The following is a 13,161-nucleotide window of genomic DNA, read 5'->3' as shown; positions in this document are numbered from 1 at the left end:
ATGCCATGAGTACTCAGATTAAAACAAACTTAAAAACAAGCAGCGCTGCATCTAGAAAGAGGGATCCCTCTGTTGGATCTGCTGAGTCCCAATTTATGTGTGAATATAATCTAATTAGGAAGTTTGAGGACACCCCAATGCACTTGGTCCATTATTACTTATTGGCATATATACCTGATTTGAGTCTTTTTGTCTAAATTTGTACATTTTTAACTGCACGATTATTGGTTAATTTCCATGAGAGATATCTACTTGCAATTTAAATTCATTTCTGCTGAATTATATTCTCTGCCAGAGGGCTTGTGTGTCATTAGCCTTAGTCTGTAGACAAATACAGTGGCAAATTATCAGTAATCACTTACAGTCTGGTTTGTGTTTCTGTTAAAGAATACACTGGACAGGTTTGACAATGAGAATCTTGATGATTTTTTGAAAGTGGCTGATCAAATGAAAAGCATTTCCGCTTCCCAGGAAAAGTCAGCAGTGGATAAAGTAAGTGTAGACCTTCGGAGTCAGTGGAAGGTGAGTAAATGTCAGCTGGATTTGCTTTTGCTGTGAAATGTTCAGTAAATATATAAATATTAGTCATAGCATGGCCAGGGCTAACACCATGGAAATGTAGTAGGTTAATTGTCAACTATTATATAGTTTTATCTGAGGTCCCACCACATACAGCTTATAGCAGTACCAGCCCAATATTTACTGCCTGCTAACAAAAACATCCACTACCTGGTCTTAAAGGTGACTCTTCAATCAGATAGATGGCGAATTCTACTTCATTGGTTGACTTAGCTTACATGACCATTAATTCAGATACATTAAAAATTAAGAATTGGTTTCCAACCCTTAGCTCTCCAGACATTGTTGAACTACAGTACAGCTCCCAGTAAATGACAGATCTGTGTGAATGCAGTTTGAGTCTTTCCAATATCAGTATGGATGCTATAATCAAAAAGAGGGCATTTATGTATGTATTTTCTAATCAAAATGTCTGCAAGATTTGGTTCCAATAAACTTTAAAAACAATCAAAATAATGAGATATAAATGTAACCACACATTTGTGTTTACATTTACATTTTCTGGCAAATAAATTAAAAAATAAAGTTTTAAGGCATATTTAATATGAAAAAAATATTACAATGGATGTAAAAGGAGACTGAAAGACAAACGTGAATCTTTAATATGCTTGAAGCCAAGTATCTTTCTACACATTCATAGCCATAAAAAAAAATTGCAGGTTGTGTGAGAAGCGCAAGGAAAATTAAATTGAAAGACAATTAATGGGACTGAGTTTGGGGCTGTGCACTTGTTTCACACAAGTTGTGCCAGCAGTTTACATAGGATAGGATTATCCATAGGATTGTCACATGCATATGATTAGCAACATATTTATGCAGAGATTTAGTATTTCTGTTTTCATCTTTGTGGGCAGTAAACTGTAAATATTGTCCTGCCACTGACCTATTTGCTTCTGCCTCTCCCCTCTCCAGATTATTCATACTGAAATGGAGTCATATGTATTCCGATTAAAACTGCATTTAGAGAAAAAGAAATTTGATGATCTGTTTTGTGAAGCAGAAGAGAAGCTCAGATTTGAAGAGGAACATGTTGACCTTGGGGACAGAGAGGATCTTATTAGGCAACATAAGGTGCCATTAATAAAATATATAAGCTCTGCAAACTGTAAACTCTGCTGCATGTGTTGGTGCTACTCTGTTTGCTGATGTATATTATGGTATTAATATGGTATGGCCACCTCATTATTGTACTGTTTCTTTTAGCCAATAGCCCCAATGATAGGCTGGAAGTGAAGAAGTTTCTTTTAAAGCTTTCAGTGACATTTTTAGCCGACAGAAGCTCGAAGCTCTGCTCTGTTTTAGATCAGGTTATGTTGTACTATTTTATTTTGCGTCTGCCTTAGAACGAAATGATATTCTAGTGCAGTATGCAGAATTGTTCAGCTAATGTGTCAGCTTTTAATTGGTCTTTATATGTGTAAAAGCTTATGTGCAAAGAACTTGTTTTCACACACAGTAATCCCCCTACTTTATGTACACACACAGAGGGTGTTCTCTGAGGATGGCTGTCTGAGCCAGCTGTGCAGATGTTTACAAGCCATGAAGTTGCTACTGGCTACCCCCAGGAACACAGAAGATAATTCTGCAGCGCAAGCAATCATTTCCGAGTGTGTAAGGAAGAAAGCTGAGATAGAAAAGCGCTCTGGGAATATTTATCTTCATTTGCTCACTCCCCATGGAATGACAAAGAATGAGTACGTTTGGTATTGTGTCAGGTTGCAATGACATAATTGTTGCATTAATCTCTTTAAAATACAAAGTTATTGCATAAGTCACTTAAATTGGTGTTTGCATTCATTATGTGAATACCTTCTTGTGGGAATCACTATAAAACAAGCAATGTGAATTGAAATAATTGTAACTGAAGTGTTTAACACTGAGGAAAAATCAGCAAGGCGTAATGTTTGGTTGTTTTTATACAGGTCATGGAACCCCGAGGTGACTTCTAATATCCTCATATTTTGCATCAGGGGGTACTTTATTTATTATAATACACAAATTTTAGTGAGTTATGTGACAGAAATTACATCACTAAGCACCATTTATAAGGATATCATTTACAGGATATTCATGGCTCTTGTGTATTATATATATATATATCTTATAATAAACTTATTATAATATAATATATGATTGTTGCATCTTTGGCCTACAGGTAACTTGTAGTGTGGGTTGGGCATAGCATAATAATATAATAATAGCATAATAATGATAATAGTATAGAAAACTACCTAATAGTATTTTGTGGTAAACTGAGAATATAACGGTAACATTTTCATAGGTGTATTAACTGTTACCACCCAATAATATGTTTGCAGAATGCATGTTTTTGGGTCCTGTGGATAGGCTTTGCCAATTGTATTATTTTTCCAGGGTCTCATTTCATATGCAGTAACTGTCAGTCACAAGAGGAAGCATAATGCAAGGCCATTCTCGCACACATAGGGGGTTATTAGGGATGCACCGAATCCACTATTTTGGATTCGGCCGAACCCCCAATTCCTTCTCGAAAGATTCCGCCAAATACCGAACCGAATCCGAATCCTAATTTGCACTTGTAAATTAGGGGTGGGAAAGGGAAAACATTTTCTACTTCCTTGTTTTGTGACAAAAAGTCACGCAATTTCCCTCCCCGTCCCTAGGATTCGGTTCCGCCGGGCAGAAGGATTTGGTCAAATCCGAATCCTGCTGAAAAAGGCCGAATCCTGGCCGAATCCCAAACCGAATCCTGGATTCAGTGCATCCCTAGGGGTTATTTACTAAAACTTTATCTCATATTTTTATTAAACCAACTAGACAAAACTCCCATCCATGAATTTATCTTATTTATCAATAAAATATCTCGAAAAAGTCGGATCGGGAAAAAACCCGATAAAATTGAGCGAATCGTACAAATTTTTCGGATTTGGTGCCCAAATCTCTAGATCTTGTCGGGTCATCTGGTTTTTATTTTTTAGATTGTTAGACAAAACCTAGTGCAGATCACAGTATCTTCAAATTGTAAATGGGACATCTCCCATTGATTTATACATGACCTCAACAGGTTCGAGATGGCGGATTTTCGGATTTAGACATTTTGCAGCTTCAGGGTATAATAAATCTCGAATAATTTTAGTTTTTTCCCCCTAAAAATTTGAGCTTTTGCCCAAAAAACCTTGACCACAAAAAAATTGAGTTCAATAAATAACCTCCATAGAGTTGTCCAATGTGATATTTTATATATTGACATTATAAGGTTAAGTACCACTTTCAGTGGTATTGCATTATACCCCTTGAATACCAGAAGGATCAATGCAATAATTTCGTATGTAACACTCTGGGCTAATATTAGGTGAGAAGCAAACAGATTTGTTGTAGATTTGCCAAACCAGCTTATTACTGACATCTGCTGGATGGGCAGGAATTGACATCATATACAGTATGTTTTAAAATGCAGTTAAGAGAATAACATAACTTTTGTTTTATTTTGCAGGAATAATTCAGTTGGTTTGGAAAATGGATTGAAATCTGAAACTAGCAAGTCTGCTGGTGCCTACATGCCCCAAGAGGTAGTGTACTGTGAAACAAGGGTCTACTATCCTGTCTCAGTTATTATGGTTTACCCTTTTCTTCATGTTGTTTATTATAACATTCATAATTAAGCCTTCTGCTGCTGTGTCATTAAAATGAGTTATTTGCACAGATGAACATTAAACTTTATAAAACATCTCTGTTATGTTTCTGTTATTTTTTTTTCTAACTTTTTTGTTAGATTGGAGAGGCTGTCCTTGAGCATCATAATGGTGGTTGGATTCCTTATGAAGAAAACAATGCTAATTTAAGTTTGGTGTTACAGAGGTAAATTTATATTGCTGACCTTACAATTGTACCAATAGCATTCTAAATCTGATTATACACATATAGCCATTGTTGTAAGATACAAGCTTTTGTACAATTAATAGAATGGGTGTGTCTAAGACATCCTTGTTTCATATTTACTGTCCAAGTATAAAAATTGTGGTTGGTTTGGCTCAAACAAACAATAAGATCTGTTCATGTACAGAACAATAGTACACACTTGTGTATTTATAGTACAGGTATGGGACCTGTTATCCAGAATGCTCGGGGCCTGGGGTTTCCGGATAATGGATCTTTCCGTAATTTGAATCTCCATACCTTAAATCTACTAGAAAATCATGTAAAACATTAAATAAATCCAATAAGCTGATTTTGCTTCCAATACTGACTATATCTTAGGGTCAAGTACAAGTACAAGAGAATAAGGTAATAAGTTTTAAAAATTTGGATTATTTGATTTTAATGGAGCCTATGGGAGACAGCCTTGCTGTAATTCAGAGCTTTCTGGATAATGGGTTTCCAAATATCAGATCCCATACCTATAGCTTCCTTGTAAGATAGCTAAATAACATTTTTATTAATCTTATTGCTGACAGATTAGTTGTATATATCCCCCACCCCCCCTCCCGTTTGTTGCCCACCCTCCCTCCTCCCCCCTGGCCTACCCGTCCCGCTGGGCAAAAGCCCCTAACTTGTTACTTACCCTTCTGCGCAGGTCCAGTCCAGGGAGTTCACAGATGACATCTTCTTCCACGCGATCTTCTTCCTGCTGTGAACGGCGTTTTGGCGCATGCGCAGTAGGATCATTTTGCCGCTACGGATCTACTGCGCATGCGCCAAAAGTCATGCGAATGCGCAGTAGATCGTACCGGCGAAATGATCCTACTGCGCATGCGGCGTTGAAAGCAGGAAGAAGATCGTGTGGAAGAAGATGTCGTCTGTGAACTCCCTGGACTGGACCTGCACAGAAGGGTAAGTAACAAGTTAGGGGCATTTGCCCAGCGGGACGGGTAGGCTATGGGGGAGGAGGGAGGGTGGGCAACAAACGGGAGAGGGGGGGTTTGCGCCGACTAGGTTTCCTTTAAGCTTGCACCTGGCATAGAACAATTGCAAAGATGACTTTGCCACTGTTCTATGTGGCTCGGCTCTATATAGAATGCAGAATGATAGAAATAACAATTACACCACTGATGTGTTTGGCATAGATAATATTTTTGTGTCATTTTTTTATCAACCTAAGTTTTTCCAGAAAACATACATTTGTTGGCTTCTATTCAAATTAAATGGATTACATTTAGCCATATACTTGGATAAAGCATGAATGTTTATTTTTATCTGTGTTGCTTTTTCAGATATGATCAAGAAAAGTCTAAACTAGAACAGTTCTTGCATAGCTGCAGAAAGACTATAACTGCTGATAATTTCATGGATGGCCAAGATTTGTCCTCTCTTCATACTAGACTTCATGAACTTGAGGTACAGTATAGTCTACTGGATAATTATCTCTGCTCAATACAATATAATTTTCCAAATTTTAAAAGCCAGTATGGGCAAATAAAATATTTTTTTAGCAATATTAATACAGCACATAAAGATGCCACTCTTGTCTGTGGGATGTAATAAAATACTTTGTAAAGCTTACAGGACCAGCTCAGTCATCTGGGGAACTTGTATTAACTATGTCATAGAAACTAAGACATATAAATTGCTGGAAAGGTCTAGTTGGCCAGTTGTCTACCATGACAAAACATGCAGAGCTACCTGATTAGTCTATTGAGCAAGTAGTCCAGAAAAAGACATCAGGTAGGGATAACTATGATGACTGCACAATTTTGAATTAGTTGACTCCAAAATAATTCTAGGGCATCAAAAAATAGCTTCAACAAATAGAATCTGTTGAAAATATGACAAAGATGCTGTTGTCAGCTTGATCTATATAAACCCCCTTATATGTTCCTAGAACTGATGGCAAAATATTAAGGCACCAATCATTTCAAGTATTTTGTGCAATAGGCAACCTTGTCTTAGGCCTTTGGCAGCAGTGAGTGTTCAAATTGCTCTTGTCTATAACTGTATTGCAGATATTACAGTTCCAAGCTAACATATACTGGAGACGCTTTGAAACATTGTCTTGTGATGCAGAGAAGCTGCTGGATATTCCACAAACCAGTATATTAAATGAAAAAAGAGCTGAACTTCAGTCTAACATGGAAACCTTGAAAGAGGAATTGCAGAGCAGGTATGAACAATGCAAAAACAGCAATCTCTTACTATTATTTTAGGAACAGTTATTTGTAGGCTTTTATTGGAAATTTGTCACTCTTCTTCCAGTGCCAATGTTTTCTTAGTCTTTTTCGCCAAAATGTAATATTGCTCATATTTACTTTACATATAGATATATCAAAGTCAATGTGTCCGCACTCGTCTCGAAACAATTTGTTGAGGTTCACGTCTAGCACTCTCTTGTATTCAGTTTAAAACAAAAAACTCTTTATCTCACATACCACTTTTGTCCAACGTTTCGGTCCACATTAGGACCATTATTAAGATAACAGTAACATTTTCTTTCATGAACTTCAAAACATAGGACAAAGTTTCTTTGTCAGCAGTTAGGCAGGTTTTACTTAGACCAAAAGGTTGAGCTTTATGTATGTTTTTTCAACCAAAATTACTATTCTAAACACTGAAGCACACGTGCTATGCAATATGTTGGTTCTTTATAATGCTTGTTGAAAATAATAATTTTCTATCATAAGGGATTGTACCATTCCACCTAGCGATAAACTGAAATGTGTAGGAGTTTGAGTAGCACTTTTCTTGTTTCTTTAAACAGCGTCCAGTTATTATCTGTCACATTAAATGTTCTGCTGCCAATGCAATCAAATAAATCAGATGAGGAGCTGGAGAAGTTCACCCTGTCAAATATAGACTCTGCTTGTCAAGAATTAAAGGTAAGTACAATTCAGTTTTAACTTAGAATTTCATTGTTTGATACAGACAGCAAAGTAATTAGTCAAATCACACCATCTCTCTCTGAAAGTATTTAAGTTAACTGACTTCAAATCATATTAACCCATCAGTCACTGGCATAAAATAATTTTTATGGTTCAGTTTCAACTTGTTTTTGTCTCATGTTTATGTTTGTGGTTAGTTATATGTTTAATACTTCTAGACACAATTTTACAAATTGTTACACAAAATGAATAATATTTATAAATGTACATTTACTGTTAGATGGCAGATAACAAGAGTTATAGTTTAATCTACGCACACAGTAGACTCAGCTGCTGATTCTTATCTTTGGCTGTTGACTTGATATAAAATACGGAGGGATTTGTATTTGTTTCTCATTTCTACTTTTATAAATCTTACTAACTAGACTTATCCAGATACCTGTGCAATATGGGTTTTTGTATCTATAAATGAAAAGTATCCTTTGCCTTTCCAACAGGATGCTAGGGATGCTGTTGAAGATCATCTCCAAAAATTTGACATTTTGGAGTCTGCTTCAGAGAGTGGGAAACAACTGAACCATGTAGCACTGGAAGCAGTACAGTCAATTAAGACAGAACTAGAAGCGACTTGTGAAACCATGAGGGAAAAGGAGGCCATTCTAAAAGCCTTGGAAAGGTTCTTTTCTTCCCTTGAGGCAACTAAAGTTTCCATAGTTGCACAAGCCAATGTATGGGGAAGGGACAAAGCAGCACTAGAAGAAAAACAGAAAAATCTTACCGCTTTGGAAAATGAAATCTGCCACTTGAATCAAGAAGCTCTACAGCTAGATGGCCGTCTCCAAGAGGTAGAGATCTCTCTAGAAGATCCAGAACATGGAGGCGACACCTCCTGCCAGAAGCTGATTGCTGGTTTTCCAGATAAAGTTGAAAGTGCAAAACAAGCTGTTCTTCAAGAGCTCAGCAACCTGCATCAGAGAGTTGGGACAGGGGCTGATGTTGTTTTGCCAGTTCAAAACGAAGTTGCTTTGAAATGTGAAACCAGCCAGCTATCTGAGGACCAAACCATGCAGCAGATCACTTTATTAAATATGGATTCAGTATTGCAGGAAATAAAGGTACAGAATCTTATTTTGCTATACAACTTAAAAATGAAATTTAACCACACTATTATTGGTCATATTAATACCTTTGATTTGGATTAAACTTGATTTGGACCCCACTTGCTGAACATATACCGCTACACTACTTCTCTCCACTGTAGTTTATAGTGAGGCTAAATACTCAAGTAGTTATTTGCCTTCAGCCACAGTGACTACAACATTTTACAAAGGGTTTTCACTCGCAAGTAACACAGAACCAATAAAGCAAAAGATAATTACCCACTACTTTATTATTGTATGCTATTTAAAATATTTATCACTAAGGCCCAAATCTCTCATCTCACAATATAGTATTTTAACATTTTGATCAAGCAGTGATATAGAACAGAGGTTGTCACTTACTTGGAAACTTGGTTGAAGAGGGTGAAGGACTACCTAACTGTAGCTACAGGGGGCAACTTACTTCCATTTTCCACAAGCCTTACAGCTTGGCATAACAAACAAACAAAAAGTTTGACATTTCTAGCCTAATTCTTGTTTCTTGATTTCAAAATTCTCTGTAGGATGTTAAGAGCTCCGTTGTAGATGAAATTCGGAAATGTGAAGATTTGCAAGCATCTGCCGAGTTAAATGAAGACCTGAGCCCTGCAGATTTACAAGAATTTCACTCTACTCTCCATGACTTCAAAGCAAACTTAAAGGAAACAAATAAAGATGTGAAAGAACGAGAGACTGCACTGAAAGCCTTGAAAAGGTTCCTTTTTTCGCTGAAGACAACCAAGTTAAATATCGAAGAGCAGTTTATAGTGATGGAAAGGGACAGAACAGCCTTACAAGACAAGCAGACTAATCTGACAGTCTTGGAAAAAAAAATTTATCAACTGGAGAAAGAAGCTCAGCTGCTTGATGGTTCTCTGGAAATGGCAGGCGTCTATTTAGAGGATCCAGAAAGTGGAGGAAAAACATCCTGCCAGCTCCTGATAGCTGGCTTCTCGGAGAGAGTTGAGAGTGCAAAGGAAAATATTCTGCAAGAGCTCAGAAACCTGCAGTGGAGAGAAGACCTAGAGAAGCTAGCTGTTAGACAAAAGGAGCTCTGCAAATGTGTCCAAGACATTTATGACAAAGTTGATCAAATTGGTTTAAGTGATCCAACAATACATTCTGTAAAGCAAAGGTATTTGTTACATGTATTTTATAATTATCTGTATGTTTGGATATATTTATTTATCACTACTTGTGTACACAGCACTGCTCAATAAAACAATACGATAACAGAAAAAACTGGGATCAATACAATAACTGAATATGAAGCTCTGTCTTGTAGACAAATGGGTTAGTACCTTATACTTAGCTTATTTGCTATCTGCCGTGTAACCTGAGTCTTTTCTTCTTTGAATGGCTGCCCCCATGGCTACACAGCAGCTTATTTATATAAACAATAGTAGCATTGATTAAGCAAACACAGCAGTTTTACCAGTGCAGGGCAACACTGCATTATATTTTAATTCCTTTAAAACACTTATATTTTTTGACGTTACTGTTCCTTTAAGTTAATGCACATTTTTCTTGTTAATGGCAGAGCAGCCTATTACATTCTGTTCATTTTTTTGCAAATATTTAGCACAGCTTGCAATGTAAAATCATTCGCTGGCAAATATTACATTGCTCATTATTGCTAAGCAAAGGTTTAGCGTTCACACCTGCTCTGGAGTTTCGCCTTTAAGGGGATTGTATCACAGTAGGATGGATGGTCATGGAATGTGATAAGGAAGGCTGTCGCAAGTCAGCCAGAGATAAAAGCACACGGACCAGGAATTAAACAAAAGACAGTAAGAAAATGTAGTAATTAGGTCTGTGTTTTAAACTTAAGGTCAATGACTATCTTGGCTGTTTCTCTGCTTGCTTAGGAATGCAGATGGAGAAAAAGCCGAACCAGTTCGATCTAATTCTATATGCTGCTTGCTGTTAGTGCACTGGCATGTACAGTCTATGAGTACACACAGAGCAGATTTCAGTGCAGAAATACAGAAGTGTGCATTTTTGCACCAAAATCCACATACACCAGAACTCTGCCTGTCAGTCCACTAAAACAAAGCAGCAAGGATTGGCGTTTTCTCTGACTGCATTTCTACACAAGCAAAGAAACAGCCTGGCATATCATATCATTGATGCCTGATGCACCCAAATGTAAATCAAGTTACTTCTTTTAATCTGGCAGTTTCACTGTAGTAATTAGTGAAAGATAAATATTAATATTTTTGTCAACATTCAGTTAATGCATTTTATCTGTATCTAACTATAGATTGAAACATTTGAATGACCTGGAAAAGGAATTGGATTCACATGTTAATGAGAAAAGAAATATTTCTGAAGGACTAACAGAACTTCTGCAAATTGCACAAGGAAAAGATTTCATAGGAGATGAAGAATCAGAGATTTTATGGGAGGATACAAGGCAATATATCATATACTGGTAAGATATTACTCATGGCATAATATACAGTTATACCTTCTGAGCCATGTAACCTGATAATTAGATTGCCAGTGCACAGTTAATCACACTACATAATGGACTCCTGCTCACAAAACATTCATAATCAAAGAGCAAGAGAAAATGTTGTATAGTATTAATCTTATTATCTACCTTGTTACAGGGCAACCCTTTTGAAATAAAAAAAAAATAACAAAAGTGGTATAAAGGTGATACCTTTTTTGGATAACTAATATAATCATAGCAAGCTTTCAGAACATTTTAGTTCCTTTTTCAAGCTGATTACAACGAAGCTGTGGTGTTCTCTGGTATATATACAGCATTCAGCTCATAGGTCAAATGACCAACAAAAAGGAATATCAATCTATGTGTGATGTGCAAAGTCATTTACAAGGGGATATGCAAGAGACAAACAGATAAGGTACAAGATAATGTGGGTCAAAGAGGCTGAGTATAAATTAGGGCTGAATTATTGGAGTGTAGAATCAAAGGAATTCCATATGATCTCTTAGTCCATATCCAGACATGTTGGTATTTCTGACCTGGTGCAGTCCTTTCTTAGTCCACATAATTAGCCCTAAATCCAAGGCCCAGGTTTAGTCTATTCTTCAGAGAATTGAAAGTTTCCATTAATTTGTATTCCCACACTTTTCTTTCATTATCTGTTTTAAAATTGCCCTAAAGAACCAAAATTCTTAAATCCTTTATGGAGTGATGAGGGCTATTGAAATGATTTCCTATTGGTGTGTCCAGTTTTTTATTAGTTATAGTGAATCGGTGGTGTGTATTTCTCTTTCTCAGACTTTGCCCAGTCTTTCCTATGTATAGTCTCCCTGTTATGCATTTAGTGCATTGTTATAAGTACACCAAATTGGAAGAAGAACAGTTGTAGTGACCATGGATGCTGTATTCCTCTTATGTGTCCGGAATTGGTATTTTGTCTGAAGTCAGGATATGTGGGCAGGTTTTGCATTGTTTTTTGCAACAGGGATATGTTCCATCTTTGGTGGGGTGCAATAAGGTTAAAGGAGGACAAGGTGCTCCAGAATTAGTTATAAGTAAGTAACTCACTGAACAGTGAAGGTGGTCCAGGTGCACCAGCCCCAGACCCCCAGCTTCAGGGAGCGGTACAGCAGAAGATAAAGAAGCAGGGCTGACCGGCACTCATACGGATCCACAAGACCAGAGATATTCAGTTAAAAGATAAATTTATTAGTAGAAAAATTAAAATATTAGCTCCATCTCCATCCACCCTACGCGTTTCACACCCCTCAGGGTGCTTAGTCATGGGTACCATGGGGTGCAATACGGCACTTCTTGTTATTAGTGACTTTAGGTTGTGAGGCTGTCTGAATGCTAAGAGTGGTGGGTCTGGGAATATGCTTTTGAGCCTCTCGTCCTTATGAAGTGTATCTTGTAGATCTCTGACTATTTTTCTGAGGGTCCTTAGTTGTGGATTGTATGTGACCACTAGGGGAACCTGATTTATTTCAGGTTTTTGTTTATATTGTTGAAGGTGACTTCTGGGAATCCTGGTGGCTGCATGAAGTCTGCTTTGAGTGCTTTGTGGTGGTGGTTCCTTTCAGCGGTGTCCAAGCATATATCGTAAAGCCTGGTTGTAGATTATTGAGTGTTTAGTGTGGTCAGGGTGAAAGCTGTCATACATTAGATATGATGGTTTGTCCGTTGGCTTTCGATATATGTTGGTTTGAATAGTATTTTCCCTGATGTGAATGGTTGTGTCCAGAAAGTGGATTTGAGTGGGAGAGAAGCTCATTTTCAAATTGATAGTTGGATGAAAGTCTTGAAACTGTTTGTGAAACTGAATAAGTTCTTGTTCAGTACATGTCCAGATTATGAATATGTCATCTATATAGCAGAGGTATGTCAAAGGCTTGGTATTGCAGGTGGAGAGGAAGCCCTCTTCTAGTTTTGCCATTATCTACCTTGCAAAGACTAAACATGTAGTAGCTTAAATTTCCCTCTTTAAATCAAAAATAACAAAAACTATAGATTTTTTTGTAAATAAAACATTAGGCACAAGCCCTATTGACTGAGCTTATGTTGAAAAGAGGGTATATTGCCCTGTTAAAAGAGAGAAATGTGATTTAAATATTAAATGTTTAAAATTTTAATTGCTGAAAAACTGTGTTGGCTGTTTACATGGGTAAGTTCATATAAAAAGATTTAGTGGTGGAAT

At 36.9% G+C, this 13,161-nt stretch overlaps 1 protein-coding gene across 4 annotated transcripts in view; it reads left to right on the top strand.

The window, feature by feature from the left end:
* LOC108698815 (nesprin-2-like) overlaps window positions 1-13,161 on the top strand; it is a 194,396-nt gene that overhangs the window by 59,042 nt on the left and 122,193 nt on the right. For all 4 annotated transcript variants that reach the window (XM_018230644.2, XM_018230641.2, XM_018230643.2 and 1 more), the window contains exons 22-32: window positions 388-522; window positions 1,492-1,650; window positions 2,065-2,273; window positions 4,052-4,127; window positions 4,331-4,416; window positions 5,769-5,892; window positions 6,498-6,655; window positions 7,250-7,367; window positions 7,868-8,485; window positions 9,034-9,644; window positions 10,773-10,943. In XM_018230644.2, coding sequence (XP_018086133.1) covers window positions 388-522; window positions 1,492-1,650; window positions 2,065-2,273; window positions 4,052-4,127; window positions 4,331-4,416; window positions 5,769-5,892; window positions 6,498-6,655; window positions 7,250-7,367; window positions 7,868-8,485; window positions 9,034-9,644; window positions 10,773-10,943 — 2,465 coding nt within the window. The remainder of the gene's footprint in view (window positions 1-387; window positions 523-1,491; window positions 1,651-2,064; window positions 2,274-4,051; window positions 4,128-4,330; window positions 4,417-5,768; window positions 5,893-6,497; window positions 6,656-7,249; window positions 7,368-7,867; window positions 8,486-9,033; window positions 9,645-10,772; window positions 10,944-13,161) is intronic.

This window comes from Xenopus laevis, chromosome 8L (genome assembly GCF_017654675.1).
Source record: "Xenopus laevis strain J_2021 chromosome 8L, Xenopus_laevis_v10.1, whole genome shotgun sequence".
Lineage (NCBI taxonomy): Eukaryota > Metazoa > Chordata > Amphibia > Anura > Pipidae > Xenopus > Xenopus laevis.
Note: the sequence above shows the minus strand (reverse complement) of the source record. Positions and strands in the feature narration are given on the sequence as shown.